General features: G+C 39.7%; 1 protein-coding gene across 2 annotated transcripts in view; it reads right to left on the bottom strand.

Moving 5' to 3' along the window:
• MTR (5-methyltetrahydrofolate-homocysteine methyltransferase) overlaps positions 1-20,223 on the bottom strand; it is an 86,444-nt gene that overhangs the window by 18,990 nt on the left and 47,231 nt on the right. For both annotated transcript variants that reach the window (XM_020787259.3, XM_020787268.3), the window contains exons 18-25: positions 20,072-20,212; positions 17,274-17,363; positions 14,487-14,639; positions 13,511-13,618; positions 8,690-8,790; positions 6,905-6,972; positions 5,740-5,860; positions 3,592-3,673 (exon numbers count right to left, since the gene is read on the bottom strand). In XM_020787259.3, the coding sequence (XP_020642918.3) occupies positions 3,592-3,673; positions 5,740-5,860; positions 6,905-6,972; positions 8,690-8,790; positions 13,511-13,618; positions 14,487-14,639; positions 17,274-17,363; positions 20,072-20,212 (864 nt within the window). The remainder of the gene's footprint in view (positions 1-3,591; positions 3,674-5,739; positions 5,861-6,904; positions 6,973-8,689; positions 8,791-13,510; positions 13,619-14,486; positions 14,640-17,273; positions 17,364-20,071; positions 20,213-20,223) is intronic.

Raw genomic sequence — 20,223 nt, forward strand, 5'->3', positions numbered from 1 at the left:
CCAGGAAGTCATAAACTCTGTAAGAATACTTGTAGTAACTTTTTAAAAAACATTAAAGATTAAACTATATTGTTGGGGAGACTAATGTTTCTCAATATGGTATCTCTCCATCTTTTTCTACAAAGATTATTCAACCCCAAAGTAGATTATTGAACACTTCACATGCAAATTTCAGAGATGAACAGATAATGGCTGAAATCCTGTTGCTTAGCAAGTTGCAATAACGGTAGATCGACTGGGAATTTGGTCAGTCAACTCCTCTGTATGTTCCATTGATTTCAATGGGCCTGCTCTAGTTGCTACTTCCTTTAATGTAGTAAGTCAGAACTAGAGTAGGTCCATTCAAATCAATGAAACATACAGAGGTGGTGACTAACCAAATCCCCAATGATTCAATGAGCCTGTTCTAGTGCAATGTACTACACTTAGCAACAGGATTTCAGCAAATAAGTAATGATATTTGGCTTGGAATGAGAAGAAGGGATAGGGAATGGTTTTTCTTCAAGTTTTCCTCTAAAAACTACAGTAATTAAAGGCAGAAAACATGCCACTAGATTGGCTAGCTAGTTTAAAAATTTATATATGGTTAAGTGGGGTCCTGTTGTCACTTTCAAAAGTGCTGAAGGCTTTAGATTTCTCAGTTTCATTCATGTAAGAAACTTTAGTTAATTGTTGAAGGAAGAAGCATCTGTATTTACTTTTACATCATGTACAGCACAAACTGAAAAGCTGGTGTAATGAACAGAGGAATAAATGGCTGGTTGGTTAACCTCACTGCAGAGCCATCAGCCAAGAGTTTGAACTCCCAGTATGTCTGCTGAATAGCCAAGATCACCTGGAGCAGTGTAACTGATGGAGTTATGTGCCCTGCCACCTCTGTGCCCTTAAGCAAGCTGCACAGTCCCAGAACACCACCAGGAGGAGGAACTGGCAAATCACTTCTGATTACTTTATACTGAGAAAATGCAATGAGTGTCACCATAAGATGGAAATGACTTGATGTCACAACATTATTATTTACAATATACAGGAATAGTAGAAGCCATTTTAATTCTGGGTGACATGACTCAGTGGACTTGCACTTCTCATCTGTACAAGATAACAATCTGAAAAGGCATGAGCTGAACAAGTCATATCTGAAAGTTCCATTATTCATTAAAGAAACTGTTCTAGTCAAATTTAATTAAGCTCATAACTGCCTTAAGCATCACCTCAAACAGAAATGCTTAGTATGACACACAGATGTCTTTACAAACTAAGATAATTTTCATAATAGTTTCCATTTCACAGCTAAATTAACACATTTTGATGTGCAATTAATATACACTAATATACCATTAGCAAAAAATTAAGAGATATTTTATACTATTGATAAAAGATTAGCAGTTAATATAGCTCAAGGGTGTCTTGGGATATTTTTTTCACATCAACGATTATAGGCAAGAGTTATCCAGATGAGTGCAGTTCCAGAAAATAACACCTGTTCTCTTTCAGTTACCGATATCACACTGTGCAGATTTTAAATAAGCTGGATAAAATTTATTTATTTATTAGTTAGTTATAAAAATTTACCCCATCTTTTTCCTGTAAAAGGACTCAAAGCAGCTTACATCATTGAAAGACAACATTTTAAGCTAAAAGCAATAAGTATATACACACTGAAAAGGAGAAAACAAGTATCACTCAAAAAATGATAAACAAAAGAAATTCCAACAACACATTCAAAACAGTAAGGCACAGAAGTCCATTAAAAAAACCCACTCAGGCAGCCAATCACTGAGGGAAAGTCTGCCTGAAGAGAAAGGTCTTCAATCGCTTGCAGAAGGATAGCAAAGATGGGGCCAGTCTGGCCTCCAGTGGGAAGGTTCCAAAGCCTGGAAGCAGCCACAGAGAAGGCCCTCTCCCATGTACCCACCAAACACACCTGTAAAGGTAGTGAGACCAAGGAATAGCCTCTCCTGCTGATCTTAACACCCGAGCAGGACAGACACAGACCCTGATATAGTTTATGCCCAAGCTATTTAGGGCTTTACAGGTTAGAACCAGCACTTTGCCCAGGAACGGATTGGCAGCTACTGGAGCTGCTGTAATTGGGGGGGGGGGGTGTTATGTGATCCCTGTAACTAGCCCCAAACAGCAATCCAGTTACCATATTTTGGACCCACCAAAGGCTCTGGACACTTTCCAGAGATAGCCCCACATAGAGTGTGTTACAATAATCCTGCCGGGATGTAACTAAGGCATATGTCACCGTGGCCAGATCTGATCTCTCTAAGAACAAACACAGCTGCTACACTAGTTTGAAGTGTGCAAAAGCACTTCTGGCCGATGCCAAAACCTGGGCATCCAGGCTCAGAGATGAATCCAAAAGCACCTCCAAGCTGCACACCTGAGTTTTAAGAGGGAGCATAACCCTATCCAGCACAGACTTCATCCCTATTCCTTGATCTGCCTTTTGACTGACCAGTACCATGTCTGTCCTGTCTGGATTATGTTTCAGTTAATTCGCCCTCATCCAGTTCATCACCAATGCCAGGCACAGAGCTAGAGCTGAAAGAACTTTCTTGGATTTAGATGGCAAGAGAGGCAGAGTTGGGTGTCTGTGGCATATTGCTGACACCGAACCCTCAAACTCTGCACAGCCTCTCCCAGATGTTTCATGAAGATGTTAAATAATGTAAGAGATTAAACATAATCTGGAAGGACCCCGGAGAAATCCCCCAGGGCCACCTTCTGAGTTGTTTCCTCCAGGAAGGACTGGAGTCCATGTTCCATTCCAGAGAAACAGGCATAATGACTGCATAATAATAAAGCACTAAGACATTGATGAACAACAACAACAACAACAACAACAACATTTTAGCCTTTCACAGTTGGGACTAAACAAGGACTCATAGATGATTTAGGCATCTGGCTGCGGAGCCAGGGGCTGGGAGTTCAATTCCTCACTATGCCTCCTTGACTCAATGATCCATAGGGTCCCTTCGAGCTCTGCAGTTTTAAGATGATGATGATGAACTGCTGGATAACAGTAGTTTAGGCATCTGGTCGCAGAGCCAGAGGTTAGAGTTCAATTCCCCATTCTGCCCCCTTGACAGGAACTGGACTTGGTGATCCATAGGGCTCCTTCCAGCTCTGCAGTTCTAAGATTATGATTATTATTATTGATAATAATTCACACCCAATGAACACAGCACAGTTAAGAGGAAAACCCATTGTTAGTTCCTGCACATGTTTTTTTAAATGATCATTGTAATTCCTCATTTTTAATATAGGCTTTGAGCAATCCCTTTTCGCTGGGGGAACAAGCAGCAACCATTTTTTAAATAAATGAAGGAATGCATATATTTACAGACGGGATTCCTTCACCCTCCTTAAATAGGCTATATAAGAAAGCTTAGACTTCCACCTAAAACCTCTGCCTCATGCACTAAAATGATGATAAAGATAAATGTCTCATTTATTAATCCACAATGTTGCTAAAAGTCCTGAAGCATATTAATTGGGTTGATTGGACAAGGATGCTGAATTGAGTAAACTAACGATGGACTTAGTCTAACGGTTTGATTGGTAATATTTTCCCCAACTTACCACCACCACAGACTTGGAGGCATCTAGAACATGAATAACAGGTGCACTGTATTGAGGAGCAATTTTTACAGCTGTATGAGTTCTGAAATGGCAAAAAAGAAAATAGAGGAAAAGAATAATATAGAACAAATTGCCATGTCATCAAGTAGCTTATGTACAAAAAAAAATTTATGCACCAGCAGGAAAGCCATAAAATAAATTACATACAATTCTGTGTGCTCATTTTCCTTTTCATGGACATTTTAGTCCATCTGCGAATCATAAAGGTGCACAGCAACAAATTCCACACTAATTTGCAATACTGCAAATGCCCTATGGTTTCCAAGGAGTCACATAACTATATGTCAGGATTCAAGAAAGTATGTTCTCTCAGGTCCTCCTGTCTCTCTTGCTATTTATCTATCCCTTATTCCTGAAAATTAGCAAATACTGTATATTAATTTTTCACTTTTGATGGAGCACTTTAAAAGTTGACTTTGAACTCCTTTTTTAAGAAGTATGTGCTGCAGGTGAAACTGGTATTTGTACCAAAGAACTTCCTTTTTTTTTTTTTTTTTTTTTTTTTTGCATATTTGGGCCTTAAGAGGTAAATATCGGTTCATCCCATTCTTGTGTGCCAGAGCAAGAAACCACATTTTTCTCCTCAACTGCAAAACACTGAGATTTTTTTTTCTGCCCGTATCAATGGAGGTTCTTACTTCATGCAAACTGTACAAATTTCAAAACACTACAAATGATTGCTTCTTTGTTGCATGGACTTTTAAAAATCAAAAGCATCTGGTGAAATATATGTATCTTCCTTATCCATCAACGATGCTTGTCATATACTTATGCTTGACTTCACAAAGTGAAAACACACTAGCTTTGTATAAAGATATTTTGTGCAAACTGCAGAAATTTCAAAGGGAAAAAAGGTCCCTTATCTCATTCTCATGCTGAATGAAACAGATCTTTTAAGGGTCAGCAAGTTTCTCAACAAGCTGTTTCATCATATTGAGATACCTTGTGTCTCACTGTTAATGAGTAATTCAGCATAAACTCTCCACATCTCTAGTTGTATGTAACGGCACTGCCAGTTCAGGTCTTATTCTAAACATCACCTTCCCTGCAGCACATGAGCTAGTGATACAATAAACAGTGGGAAAGAAAAACTATGCATTACTATGCTACAGCTACAGTATCTACAGCTGTCACCTTCTAAGGATGTCTTCTGACAGTCTTTTTCTTCTTATTTTTGGCATCATAAATGTGTTCCCTTAAGCTGGGATAAAAAGCAGAGCTAAGCTACGTATTGATCTGCATGTCTCCTTTCTGGCAGCCTATCATGTTTTCTCAGAATCCTGGCTATGCCAGCTTTTTAAAAAAAAACCCTGTGATTTCATTTTCATGACTGCAGAGATAAATCTGAATGCAAGATGGCAAAAAAATTCCACCATGATTTTCAGAAGCAAATGAGCTGCCTGGCCAGACTGCAACGTAACTGGGAGGAAATTGTAAGGCATTTTCCTCAGAGACAAATTTCAAATTAAATTGTAATTCACATTTAACCACAACTTTTCTCCACCAACAACAAAATTTATTTTTACAGTGATGACACATATTTTGACTTGCACATTTACAACTATTTTAAAATTCATAGTTTTACCTATTAGCAATATATTTAAAAACACCTTCATTTCAACATAGCAAATATAGACTTATCAGATAGGGATGGATAAATCCCCTCTATCTGCCACATGCTACATACACTTCTTTTAAAAGGATCTTTACATTTCTTAGTTTATCCAGAAAATATTGTAAGAAAATTATTATGATATATGTCACATTTACTTATTAAGTAGTACACATATCTTGCTTAATAGAATCAGTTTCTACAGGTTTTACACCATATGGTGCCTATGGATTCCTGTTGAACTTAGGCACAGAATTTAAGACGTTTTGTGGACTTGTAACCAATTATATATTGCCTTAACCACTTTACGTCCTTAGTGGATACATACAGTAACGAATAAATAATACTGATTTCAGTAATAGCATTTTAAAAAAAATCATACTGCACACCATGTATTTATGTTCCCCATGGTGCACAACATCTTCTGTATTTAGATCTACTTCTCCCTTGGACACAGCAAAGAAGAATTAACTTACTTGGACGTAGTTGCTCCTCCAATAAGCAAAGGGATCTTTATTTCTAATCTCTCCATTTCCTTGGCAACAAAAATCATCTCATCCAAGGAAGGCGTAATGAGACCAGACAGGCCAATGATATCTATTAAATATAGATATAATACAGATAAATATTTCCATCTTCAAAATTCCATGTGGCATTTCAGGCAGTAGAACAAAAACATTCAGCCAGCTGTGCCTGGGGCCTTGAGTTAAACCAGCTTTCTCTCAAACTGATGTGCTGCAGAGATGTTGCCCTATAGCTCACATAATCTGTCATGTTGCAGCAAGCAGATATAGGTGTTTGCACAAACACCAGTATGGATATCGTTCTAGGCATCGTATTCCCCTCCGAAATGTGCATTGACATGTAAGATGCAAGATGTCTCCCTCATAGCAACACAGCTGCTACTTCTGTGAGAGGCAAGGTCATTTTTATTATCTCACTTTTTAATGTATTTTTAAATGTGCTATACTTTACCTTATTTTGGTTCTGATCTCCCTTTTATAAACTACCATGGAAACATTTGGAAAGGATGGTATATAAATATTTTCAGTAAAGAAAACACAACTGTAGATTGAAGATTCACCAAATACTGCTGCATATAAATTGATGCTGTATATCCCAACATTAAGGGGAGAAAAAACCCAACACATATACCAACTTTTATTATCCAAAGCAACACTCATTATTCAGACTCAACCTAGTATCTCTAGTATTTATTATCCATAGCAACATTCGTTATCCTCAATTCAAACTCAACATACCTCTGCTCTCCTGACAAGTCCTAAGGCATTTAAATAACACCTTAACAAAAACAATCCATGCCAAGGCACAGTGGATTTTCCTCTCAAGCATGCTATCTTTCAGGCACATGGGTCATCCAATCATTCATGCATCTAATTTCACAATCAGCCACAGGAAGGAGAGTCTGTGTTTTTTTTTGGGGGGGGGATGTGCAATTGTCCTTCTACCATTGTTCTAGTCAACAAAATTCTGGTCCAATTTTTTAAAAACCCAAAGATCTGTTGCTGAGAATTCTACATTTTCTTGAGGTCAATGAGAACAATCCTTCAAAGATGTGACTTCAGCATCATAATACATATTTTGTTTAAAGCAAGGAATGCAGATGAAACATTCTGATACCTGCTTTGTTTTCGAGAGCAGTTCTGAGTATCTTGTCACATGGTGTCATGACTCCCAAATCAATAACCCTGGGAGGGATGGAAATAGTAGTTTGCTCATTATCATGCATGGAAGCTCAGTTAAAAGCAACTCTGCTGCAACACATTAGGTGGATCTCTTATTGTGCTGGAAGGTCAAAAGGAACAGTACAAGATCTTTAATCCTCCCAGAGAGCTAAACAGCCAGAAACTGGGTCTTCCCACACTATTCCGTTGCCAACCTGCCAAATGGCTAAGCCCCATTCAGTTAACAGATAACTCTAAAGTAGAGACAAACTCCCACCTCCTCTGTTGTTGTTCTCCATGTGTGGAGAGTAACAGAGTGAAGGGGAGAGTCTTTGCAAAACATAGAGGATTTTTCAGGGTTCCCCTATACATGGAGAAGCTCCACATGTAAAAGAGGCTCTTTTCTTTGAACTGTTGCTCTCCCTGTGATGAAAATGACAGAGGTGATAATGAGGAGCTGAGGGTAGAATGTCTTTCTCTTTGCATTCTTACTTGAAACAGAAAGCTGAACACCTGTTTAGGGGTATTATTTGTTATTTCTCCAGTAAAGCTAGCTCATAGAAAACCAGCACCTTAACCAAACTCCTCCAAATCCCATAATATAAAGATGAAGGGTAACATAAGGGCACAAAAAGTTTCAGCCCCAAAAGACAGTGTTCTGTCCAAGTATTTTCATGGTAGCTGTGTTACACACTCCTGTGGCAGTTCAGTCACCATTCAGGCACCTTTTTAACAATACTGAATCCCTAAAATCCTCCTATTCCTTATTGCCATCAAGGAAGGCATTAAACTGCCAAAACAACTACCTCCAAACCTCCCTTCCAAGTGCTTTGTTCTTTTTATACTATGCCAACAAAGCCTCATTTGCCTATAGCTGATGTTGTAGAACAGGGGTCTCCAAACTGTGGCCCGTGGGTCACATCCTTGCCATTTTATCTGGCTCATTCCCTTCAGCCTGTGCACGCACGCAGGGGGGGCGTGCATGCGTCCATGCACACAAGGGGGTGCAGGCAGGCAGGCACGCACATTCCTTCTGCTCTCAAAAACATTGAAAACATATGATGTGGCCCTCATGCTCAGACGTTTGGAGACCCCTGTTTTAGATAATTCAGGTGTTCTGTGAAAGGGTTTCTTAATCTCTGTAAAAAACTGTGTTCCTATTTGTAAAGTGCAGCTTCAGACAATGAGAGTATATTTTCATTAGGTAGCAGTCTGGATTCTTCATTTTTAGTTATGCATAAAACAAATAATGAGGACATATTGGTTTAAACAATCAAACAAGATTTAATTTAGGGATAATACATAGGAAAGGAAAGGTGGCTTCTTGGACATAAATGTTAAATGTTTAGATCTAAATACTGTATATTTCTTCAGTAAAGTTCAAAATAATTATATTACAGTCTTCCTTACACACACACTCTTTAACCACTATAGACAGACTTCTCTTCATAAACTCTTCCACAGACTACCACTAACTCTCAAGCAAGTTCTAACCTTTGCTATCTCATCTCTCTTTTCTGATCTTTATCCCTAAACAGTAATATATCTCAACTTTAATCAGACCCCCAGACTACTTCAATCCACATTCAAGTACCCAACCACTGGTCACCTCCATACTGCACCCAAGACTATCCACAACCCAGGTACCCATACCTGTTTATATACAAATCTGAAATAGTTACAAATACGTTTATATACAGAAGCTTAAAATTGGGCAGAACTGCCACACAAGCCTCATTACCTGAAATTATTGCAGCCCAGGACAACTCCTACAATGTTCTTGCCAATATCATGCACATCTCCTTTCACAGTAGCTATCACAACAGTGCCATGATAAGGGTCCTGCAAGAATTAAGATAATTTTTATGATTTATGAGTATTTCACATCTGAGCAATTTGAACTTTATGTATAACAGCTTGTTGCAACAGCTGTTATGTTTAGCTGTTTAAAGTTGCATGAATCAAGCAGCAGAGTTATATTTCTATATATGCATATACTGTCCCCTTAAGTCAGCTAATTCTAGGAGGGGAGGTACCCAGAAGCCCTTAACACAAAACCTTTCTAGAACTAGGAAAAAAGTCCCTGTGAGACAGATACAGTATAGAATTCAGTGAAACTGCAGCATGAGCACAAGAAGGAAAAGGCAAAAGAAACTAAAGCAGATGAAGGGCATGGAGCTGGGTTGGTAGAATGCAGCATCCCCCAACGTGGCACACTTATTAGAGTCATGCCACAATGGCCATGAAACTCACTGTTCCTAATTCCACCAGTCAAAACAGAAATACCCTTTGTTTGCTCACCTCCCCCTTTCACAGAGAGTGCAAGTGGGAAACCATAGCATAGCAAGGAAGAATATTGGTGGGGTAGCCAGTGGTGGCAAGTCCTTGGGGAGGAACCCTGGTAGCTAATGTGTGTCAAAATAGCAATAGTGTACCAGGATGGAGACACTAACATCCTTTTAAGGACCAGCATGGAAGTCTCCATTTTAGAACTTTTGTTTAAGAGATTGTGAGGCTTTAAAATCTAGCAAGAAAGCTTGAGGGGGAGCTAGGTCTCTTCTTGCTTTAAGCTCTCCACTGCCAAGCCTGATTAAGGATCCTTGGGAATACGACAACTTGTCCCAACAAGAAGACACATGGACTCTCAACATCAGCAGAGCAGGACTTCAACTACTAGGTAATACTATTTCAGCTTTAATCTGATCCCAATTGGCAAAACCTAGTGAATTTACTAAATTATCACCCCAATTCTCAGACAGAGGACTCCGGTTTTCTGTGTCACCCTTCCCTCCCCCACCAAGCAGAAACGTATGTTTCAAACAAAGGCCAAATGGAGAGGTGTGGGTACACATATAGCCTGTGTTTCTTTGTCTAGAGAACTGGATTGTTACACTCAATCCACAGCAGCCTAAGCTGTAACCATAACTGCATGATTTAGGGTGAAACACATAATTTCTTAGCATGCCACAATGATTGTGGCAACTCACCTCCAAAAGTTGTCATTAACTTTAACACTGACATAACTACGCAAGAAGATGTTGGCCTTTTCCTTTTCCCTTGGTCTTTCATGTGTCCACCATGTCCAAATTTTGTGGGTGGTCACACATATGTAACCCATTTTGTAAGTTGCACCTATGGCCTATTTGGAATTTTCAAACAAATCCATGGACCTTAAAGGCCCCCAGGGCCCTGGCACAGAGGGGCTCAAAGTGACACGCGATGGTGGCATCCCCTCACGTTTAAGACGATTATCTGCCCCAGTCATGCAGAAAGCAAGAGGCAGGGACATCAGTTTTGAACTGGGCATGCTGGACAGCTCTTTCCACTGCCTAACCTCCTGCAAGGCATTTTTTAAATCAGCGTTTCTGGCTCCCAGTTTTATTCATAACTGGCTCACGCATGGATTGAAACCAACAGCCCTGTAATCATGGCATACAATTTCAGCCCAAAACTTCCTTTAACAGACAATGATGCTTTCATTTTAAAAAAAACCTTGATGCATGAAAATGATTGCATTTGGTCTAATGACTAATCTGTCCTGTCTCCCTAAAATGTCGTGATTCAAAGAGTGTGCTAAGTGAACTATGCCGTCCAGTATCATTCTTCATTATATTTATGAATGTCGAAAAGCTTTCACAACTGGGGCAAAAAGGCACATTCATTTAAGTCAAGCTGAAAGAAAGTAACACACACAATGGAAAGGCTGAGCAGAGATTGTTAACTTGATTGGTGAGGGAATGAGACAAACAGGAATGAGAAGCAGTGAAGGGGAAGAAAACACACCTGACCCCAGAGAACCCTGCCATGTGGACTAGAACATGTACAATATTGGGTTTTAAAGAGGTCTTCTACGGAAAAACAAGAGGATTTCAAGCATTAAATGTCTTGGAGCACTCTTACACGAGGAACAGAACCAAACTGCTTTCCTTTCTAATCCTGGTGCAGGCCTAAAGGCACAGCCATTTGTTCCGAAAAATAACCAGCGTTTTGTATTTGCTGACATTGTCGCATGATGGTTAATGCTCTGGAGGTAACGGCTCTCCAGAAAGAATCCAAGACATCAGATAAGTGCCTTATTTTAAGGCAGGGCAAGACACTGCAGTCTTACTGTTAACATACTTTTTAAACAGAATTCTCTATCTCACTCTCGCTCTCTCTACCCTTGTTAACTGGCAAACACAATTTCCAGAGGAATAAACTGCACCTCACAGCTATGTATCAGCAAGCAGTAAAACTAGACTGGCCTAACTCTGCACACATTCATAGATAGATTCCTGCTTTCAACAATGTTTTTTTCAGATAAAAAAAAACCCAACAACAATTCTTATGCTAGGACTTGATTGTTTTAAATGTTTCCCACAGTTTTTCCCAATTTACTCATTTCAGTCTTCTCAGAAACACCAAAAACAGCATAAAAGTCTCAATATGTTCCAAGATCCAGCCCAGCATTCACAGTAATTTGATCTACAAAAACTGCTGTTATTTAATTTTCACACTTGTTAGATAAGAACAAATTCTACTTAAGCCTAGATGTTCTGGTTCTCTCCTATCTAATGACACATGCTTCCCAATGATACATACATATGGTATATAAAACAAGGGCTATTCAGTCCTGGAAAGGATCCACATGTTGCTGTCATATGCTATTTTCTCTTGAAAATCAAACTCAAGGAAAAAAACACAATTCTGTCACTCCAAAGCAAAAGCAGCTGTGCTATAGGTAAGGCTCAAGGTTGTCACTGTTTCATCGTACTATATACTGCCCCATTGTGCTAAAGCATTCTCTGAGCAGTTTACAACATAATTGTGCAAGTAACAATTTTGCCCCCAGTGAGTTGGGACTTATTTTACTGACGTCAGAGAATGGAAGGTGAGTCAACTTTGAGCTGGCTACCTGAACCCATTGGGATCAGACGCAGATGATGAGAAGACGATTTGACTGCAGTTCAGCAGTTTAATCACTACACCATGGGGTTTTGTTTAATCCAGGTTTTGGACTTAACCTGCCAAGTCACACACTCCAAATCAATATAGGTATCTTTCTCTGAAAATTGTAGAGCAGTTTTTGAAATAACTGCCCTCCTGACTAACCCTTAACTGCTAAATTAAACCAGCTGCGGCCCTACCTGGACGAGCGGAGTCTCATGACAGTTACACACGCACTGGTAACATCTCATATAGATTATTGCAATGCGCTCTACGTGGGGCTGCCTTTGAAGACGGTCCGGCGACTGCAACTTGCCCAGAATTGAGCTGCGCGGCTGGTGAGTGGTGGAGCCGCTAGAGAGCACATCAAGCTGATTCTGTTTAATTTACATTGGTTACCAGTTGCTGCCTGGGCCCAATTCAAAGTGCTTGTTTTGACGTATAAAGCCCTAAACGGCTTGGGCCCTGGATACTTGAAGGACCGCCTCCTTCCATATGAGCCTACACGGCAGTTAAGATCTAGCCAGGGGGTCCTTTTGAAAGAGCCATCCCTCAAGGAGGTAAGAGGGACGGCTTGTAGACAAAGGGCCTTCTAGGCAGCTGCCCCCAGACTATAGAACGCCCTCCCGACTGAGATTCGCCTGGCGCTGACGTTGATGACATTTCGGCGCCAGGTCAAAACCTTCCTGTTCCAGAAGGCTTTTAATTGAAATAACATCAACTGTGGGTCCTGATGATGGCTATTTTAATTGTATTTTAATTGTATTTTAATCATTTTATTTTTTTATTGTATTGAACTTTAATTGTTGTGAGCCGCCCAGAGACCTCTGGGTAGATTGGGTGGCATAGAAATTAAATAAATAAATAAACAAATAAATAAGTAATTTTCAACATCAAATTAGGATCTTTATACAAGCTTGTGGATTTCAGTGACCATAACTCTTCCTTTGATTTAATAGACTGAGGGATTTATTACTTTGTTACTTTTTAAAAAACAACCTGTTTATAAAACAAGGGATATGGGAAGAAATGAGACTGTCAGGGGTTGCTCCAAAGACATGTCTATCATATTGTTGTTGTTTGTTTAGTTGTTTAGTCGTGTCCGACTCTTCGTGACCCCATGGACCAGAACACGCCAGGCCCTCCTGTGTTCCCACTGCCTCCTGGAGTTTGGTCAAATTCATGTTGGAAGCACATCATGGTAATCTATCATATGGAGGGAAACTGGCCTCTATCTACAGAAGGAAAAGATTATCGCTAATCCTATGCTAGGTAGTCCTGCACACACGTACATGTGCATACACACACACACACCTGCAAAGTATGGTGAAATACTATGGAATGATTAGAAGACTGTCCATAAGGATCCATTATCAAGCTCATGATTACAATTTCCTTTGCAACACTGCACACTGTTACCATATATCTGCTTTCAATGGCAACATGTCAAAAGCCTGACACTGCACGTTACCATCAAATGCACATTTATGGAATTAAGAGCTTTAAAAAGTGGACCTATTTGTCTGTTCACAAATGCTGATGTTGTGGCATTACATTAATACTTCCTCTATAGAAAAATACTGTATAAAAGTCTAGAACAACTGTATTGAAGATTCTTTCAAGTATGCAAGCTCACCTCCACTTCTGTGCTCCCGGACAATACACGCATTTCCTCTCTTTCCTTTTCCATGAAAGGAATGAGATGACCAACTGCCTTCTTCATAACTCGAGCGGACTTGATCACCTGAATGGCCAGATCCAATGGAAGAACATTATCCACACACAAAATCTTGCATGATCCGTAGCACTATCAGGCATTCAGTAAGCATGTGCTCCTCCTTCCTTCCCCCACCCTCTATAGGTAGATACTATCCATGCAAACAGGAGCCTCAATTTGCAAGATTCGTAGCCAAACTTAACAGTCTCAAGGTGTTGTTCCCCCCCCCCTCATGAGGACGGCAGAACTGATGACAGAGAAGCTGCATGCTCCTCCTCTTCCTATGTTTGCTTCAAATAAATTACCAGATGCTAGAAGAGCACTTAAGTGTCACCCATACAATCTTTTCCATTCTCCACTAGCCTACAGACACTCCCCTGTGGTATAATATTCAGGTGGCTCCTTCCTGCTAAGATCTGCCTACAGATCCATCTCTATCCCATCTCAATAGCAATTAAGTAGAATTCCCCCACAGCACCTATCTGCTCTAAGTTGGCCCTGCCGTGATGCACCAGAGATATATGCAAGTGCTTTGGTGAAAACAAAGCAGTGGCTCGCATTTGTACTTAGGCCCAGAATTAAAACAGCACATGAAAAGGAGGAAATCATATATGGAAAGGAATATGCAGAAAAGTTAATTTCTTGGATTACAACTGAAGGTTTCTGGGAGCTGAGAAAACATGGTCCAGTTGGATTACAACTGAAGGTTTCTGGGAGCTGAGAAAACATGATCCAGAACATATCAGATATGTTCACAACGAGCTGACCACTGTGCTTTGCTTTTCAACCAAGGGACTGTCCATAACCATGGCCAGATCTAAATGTGTTCAGCGGAAGTAACAATGTAAGGGAACAAGATCTGTGACATATTAGTAGGAACCTCCACTTGCTTTACCTGTGGAAGAAACATCTTGCCAGCCCCAAACAGATCACCAACTGTTTTCATTCCATTCATTAGAGGCCCCTCAATTATATTCAAAGGTCTGGGATACTTTTCTTTACTTAATCGAGCCTCCTCTGTGTCTTCAATCACATATTTCTCAATGCCCTGAACACAAACAAAAGCATTAGTACCTAAGTGTTTGTGTATGGGTATGCAATAAGTGTAGCATTTTTATATTTGAGTTAGATGAGTGAGAACCTACAAAAGAATGAGCACTACAGAGACTCCTGCAAATTTCTCACGTAGATTATAACCAGTTTACTCCATCTGGTGTTCTCCAGACATACTAGACCATATTTTCCATTATGCAAAGCTAGCATCGCCCCTGCTGCCTAAGTGTAATGGGAACTATAATCTAATAGTTCCTGAAGGGACCAAGGTGGGAAAGGCTGGACTACATCTTTTTCAATAACACCAATGGAAGCTACCTCACTTCAGTTATATCACAGATGTGCAGGATGGCTCCTTTTGCCATCATCAGCCATGATACTTTTTGGGACAATCAGAAGCAGATTTCTTGCTCAAGCTCTCTTCAACTTCCATGCTTTCGATAAAAGAAGGTGTAATAAACATACTTCCCCTCTCCCCCAAGGTCTATTGTAACCAGATTGTCTCACTTCCTGGCAAGCTGTCCTTTAGCTAGTAGGTGTATCTCAGTGGCTTCAGCCAAATTGACATATATCAGCTATGTAGGTGAAGTGTCTGTACTTCAGCAGACTGAGATGGTTTATACAAATGATGAGGGCCCTCAGGGTGACTCTGGTCATAACCAAACATTTTGGATTGCTTTATTTATGTGGGAATAAGGGTGCTCAAGGTAGAATATGTAGCCTTCCATCTCCCTAAGTTACTGTTACAGCATCCTGCAAGGTAGGTTATGCTGAGACGGAAATGACTCACCCAGGACTACCCTGTCAGTTTCACAATGCAAACAGTGTATTTCAGTCCATCCCAATCCAACATCCTAACCCACTGCACCATCATTATCTCTCATCCCTATGTAGCTGCCCTCCTTGGTCCTATGCATAGACAAATATTGTACATTGTTGTTGCAAATAGATGTGAATTGGACCCTGCCCATTTTTTTAGCTTTACACTGGACCCTCGACTTACAGACGGCTCGACTTACAGACTTCTCTGGCCACAAAATTTAGAGTCGACTTGCAGCCGGAGAATCGACTTACAGACCAGAAAAAAACCAAAATGGAACAAAAATAGAATAAAAACCGCTGGTTATGGGATTAATCAGTTTTCAATGCATTGTAGGTCAATGGAGATTCGACCTACAGACTTTTCAACTTGCAGCCACTGTTCCAATACGGATTAATTCCGTAAGTAGAGGGTCCACTGTACAAAGATACATCAATAAATCAAGCCAGGCTTCAGAAGGATCACATTTCAGTCAGTTTTTACCACACAGACATGATTTCATCAAAATAACCAATTATAGAAACTTTAGGATTAATTCAGACATGTTCATTATATAATTGAATTATTTTATACTATATCTTTAAAAAAGAACATTAAAAAAGAAAAGTGGGGTTTGTTTGCAAGATTTGATTACGTAAAATATTTCTGTTGCTTAATCACAACACTGCTCACAAACAGAAAATACGGTCACCTTAAAACTTGAAAAGATACATCCACAAATACAACAAGCAATAACACCAAGCAAGTACAACAGCAGCACCCAGTCAAGTTGAAAGCAGCAGAAAAGTAAAATACATGTGTTCATAAGGAGTCTCACAAAAGGAGCAGAGGAAGGGCATTAGTAAACAATGCACCTCAACCAAGAAGGCCCTGTTCTTCATTTCAAAAGGCAGGCCACTCTCAGGCACGTTTAAGCACCCACAGGTGGTCCTTTAGGTAATACCACTAGTCTCCCTCCTACCTGACAGCCTAAAATATTCTCAGCACAGTACTGTAAATGGTGGCGGCAGTGGGGTGGGGGTGGGGAATAAACAAAAATGAATGTGGTCACCTGGCTTCAGCCTTGCTTTGAGATGTCTACCATATATGGACCTGCATTATACCAGCCTGTCATTTTCTAGATTCTAGTAACTACTGACCAGCAAACAACATAACCGTAAACTGAACTGGCTTCAAAAACAGCTTGATGAGTACTCAGAATTAAAGGTTCTGAAGTCACTAAATCTGCAAGGAATTCTTGCAAGTTTATCTTAGGCGACATGGATTTTATACATTTCATCACTGACTGAGCCAAGCCACTGTTTGACTTGCTGAGATAGCTTGTGTAATTTCTGATGTTGTCGGACATACATACATATGTAAAAATGGCTAAAATTCACTCATTTTCATTCTTTAATATGAGTGCCATTTATCTTTGCAATTTCTACTGTATGCCTCCATTCACCATAAGCAATCTTAGAACAGTGTGAGTCTGCGAAATTTAAACTGGCACTCTCCTACAAAATTCTCAGAATCTTTAATCAGAAAATACAGACAATTATAACCACCCAGTTTTAAATAATCCTTTTCTGTGGTTCAAAGTTTGGTGATGTTGTTAGACAAGAAAATGAAATCCATATGAAACAGGGGTGGGCAACCGTCGCCCTCCAGATATTTTTGGTCTATAAATTGCATCTGCTCTAAGCACATAGTCAATGCTGAGGGATGATACGAGTTGCAGTCGAAAAATCTCTATAATCACAGTTGTCTACCCACGCTTTAAAGAGAACAGACTCTGGATCTGATAAGGGAAGATGAATACAAATTTACCTTGACAAGGGCATATTCCAGTCTTTCTTCTACAGGGCTATTTCTCCATTCATCCGTCTGCACAATTTTCTTTCCTCCTTGAGCGTGGGTCTGCATTGAGATTCAGAGAGTTTAAAAATTAGAAAGCTAGTTTTTTGTGGAGTCAGGATCATTAACAAGAAAATCAGGCACAAAAAAATAAAAATATCTGTTTGCATTTGTTACGTTTCCTTTTAGAAATATGTTGGTAAAGTCTTCTCAAAAGTTCAGTCTTTTGTCACAAGACCTTCCCCAATCTGACACCCTCCAGATACACTCAACATCCCCAGACAGCAGAGGCACCAAGTTGGTTTGACAATGACCTGGCCTGGCTGAACAGATAATACTGTAAAATTAGATCACAGAGCCTACTTTTGTGGCTTTACTCTTTTTAATTTGCTGATTCTGGCCCAAATCCCATTGCTCAGTTATACCTGCAGACGGCAAATTGAGTAATTTCTAGCACATTCTTGCTGGAAAGCTAGGCAGCTAACAAGTCCCTCCTTGGCAACATCAGCAGGTATACAGATGCCCAAAAATCCAAGCAGGGACTCATTAACTGCCTGTGAGGCCACACTGGAAGTGTCACGGTTTGCCTTCTGCAGGTATAAATAAGTAAATGGGCTTTGGTCTTTCTCTACAAAAATTGCCGTATCTTGAATGAAGAATGTCTCACCAAAGTCAGTCATGCTATAAATATCATGTCTAATTAAGTTTGTTCCCACACCACATCAACCCTCCTATGGTAATCTTTCATTCTCAGTTTACATAGAGACAGGTGAACACGGTCTGATAACTACTCCACAATATAACCCCAAAGCCACTGGAGTGTGTATATCTTAAACTACTCCATGTTTCAACATAGAAAATATGCTAATTCTGATCCAAACTGAGGAAAAATAAATAAAAGAAATGCCTCAAGAAAAAAAAATCCTGGCAGAATTCCTGGTATCCATAATTGAAGATACAGATAGTACACCATGCATCACTCCATACTGTATATAGGGTGATACCATATTCTGCTGTGATAACTAAGCAGAATTTCTCATATGTATTGCTTACCTCAAATTCAGAAAAAAAGCATCACTAAATGGATGTATATTTATTTATTTATTAAATTTATACCCCGCCCATCTAGACACAAGTCTACTCTGGACGGCTAACAATAAAAATGGAATAAAAACGGTATATTAAATAAAAAGCAACAATAGTAAAATGGTTCATAAGGTATGCAACAGGATAACCATGCCCATTCTCCACTTCAGCCTCACAAACACGCTTCCGAGGTAAACGAGGAGACAACCCTGAAGTCAACCAGGGCATCTCCAGGGCTGAACAGGGGACTCGAACCCAAGTCTCCTGAGTCCTTGTTTGACTCACTGCATAAATTGTACAGGAAGATACTAAAGCTGATACACTTTTGTTTTAGAGGGTTCAGGATCAGAAGTAACCATCTCACTACCACAGTCTCTACCAATGCATACAAGATGAAAATCAAACACATCAATTCTTTCTCATCTGTACTCAGGCCCTACTGATGTCCTACGTGGCAGCTGTTGTACGTATTTGAAAACAAAAAACTGCTCACTATTTTCAAAAGATCTTTGCTCTTTAAAAAAAGGCAAGGCATCAGACCATAAGTGCTTCATCAATAGAAAATGGAATGGTGAGAGGGTTGAAGCCTTTGATTTTTATTTCTGGAAATTTAATTTAAATTAATCCCTGCCCACTCTAGCAGCAATTCATTTTAAGAACCTAACAAATTAGTTTGGCTTTGGTGCAGCTCTTATTGGCAATAGTTTGTGATGTCACATAATGGATTGCTAATTAATCAAAAGCTTTACCAAACCAGAACATTTCATCAGTTTAAAAAGAACAGCCCACTTTGATATTTTAGGGGAAAGGATTCCAAAATCTTTCTCTTGTCTCTCCATCACCAACAAGATCTAATGGGGGAAAATCCCCAAACCTTACAAGCATCTAAAGAGAAGGGGTGATCATGTACTGGGACATCTGGATTCAGAATCCTGGGGATTTCTTGCTTATTTAAGAAGAGCAGCAACTAACCTCACAAACTCTGCTGGTAAGGACAAGCAGCTATGAAGCCATAAAGCACATCATTAAAACGTAAGTATCTAAAGCTGTAGAGCAGCAACTATACAGGACCAAAAAATTCATTCCCAACTACAGGTTGTTAAAAGAGGCAGCTTCATACATCACAAAAGTCATACTTCATATGCAGTGCAAACATGGTCAATACAGTAGTATCAGATGCCCTCAAAGGCAAGAATCATGTGGAATGAGCATGATGAAGCAGACATACCTATTTGAAGAGATGCTGGTTGAACAGCCAGACACTCCTTCAAACAGCTACAGCTGCTTTCATGGCTGTTGTTCTGCACATAGCAATCACAACAAGTTATTAGCCAGAATCCTTTGACATCTATGACCTGAGAAGTTAGGAACAAAGGAAGATGCCTTATATTGGGTAAGATGACTTGTCCATCTAATTCTCTATTGTTGACACTGATGGCAACTGCTTGTCAGGATTTGGGGCAGGAAATCTATCCTATCCCTCCCTAAAGACACCATGGATTTATCTGAGGACTTTCAGCACACAAAGCAGGTGCTCTACCACTTATCTACAAGTCTTCCATATCAACAAATCATGCCACTCACCAGGGAAGACAAACTGATACGCTCATTTTTTTAAAGCTTTCGAACATCAAAATATGAATGTCAATGCTCACATCTTTTTTTAAAAAAACTGTAAAAATTACCTGAGCATAACGCAAAAGCTTCTCTGTTGCATCTGGATCTTTATTCCATATTAAATCTTCACAAAACTGCAAAAGCTCTTTAGGGATATCATCATACACAGGCAGATTCCCTGCGTTCACAATCCCCATGTCCATTCCACACTGACAATACA

The sequence above is a fragment of the Pogona vitticeps genome, chromosome 1, assembly GCF_051106095.1.
Source record: "Pogona vitticeps strain Pit_001003342236 chromosome 1, PviZW2.1, whole genome shotgun sequence".
NCBI classification, from domain to species: domain Eukaryota; kingdom Metazoa; phylum Chordata; class Lepidosauria; order Squamata; family Agamidae; genus Pogona; species Pogona vitticeps.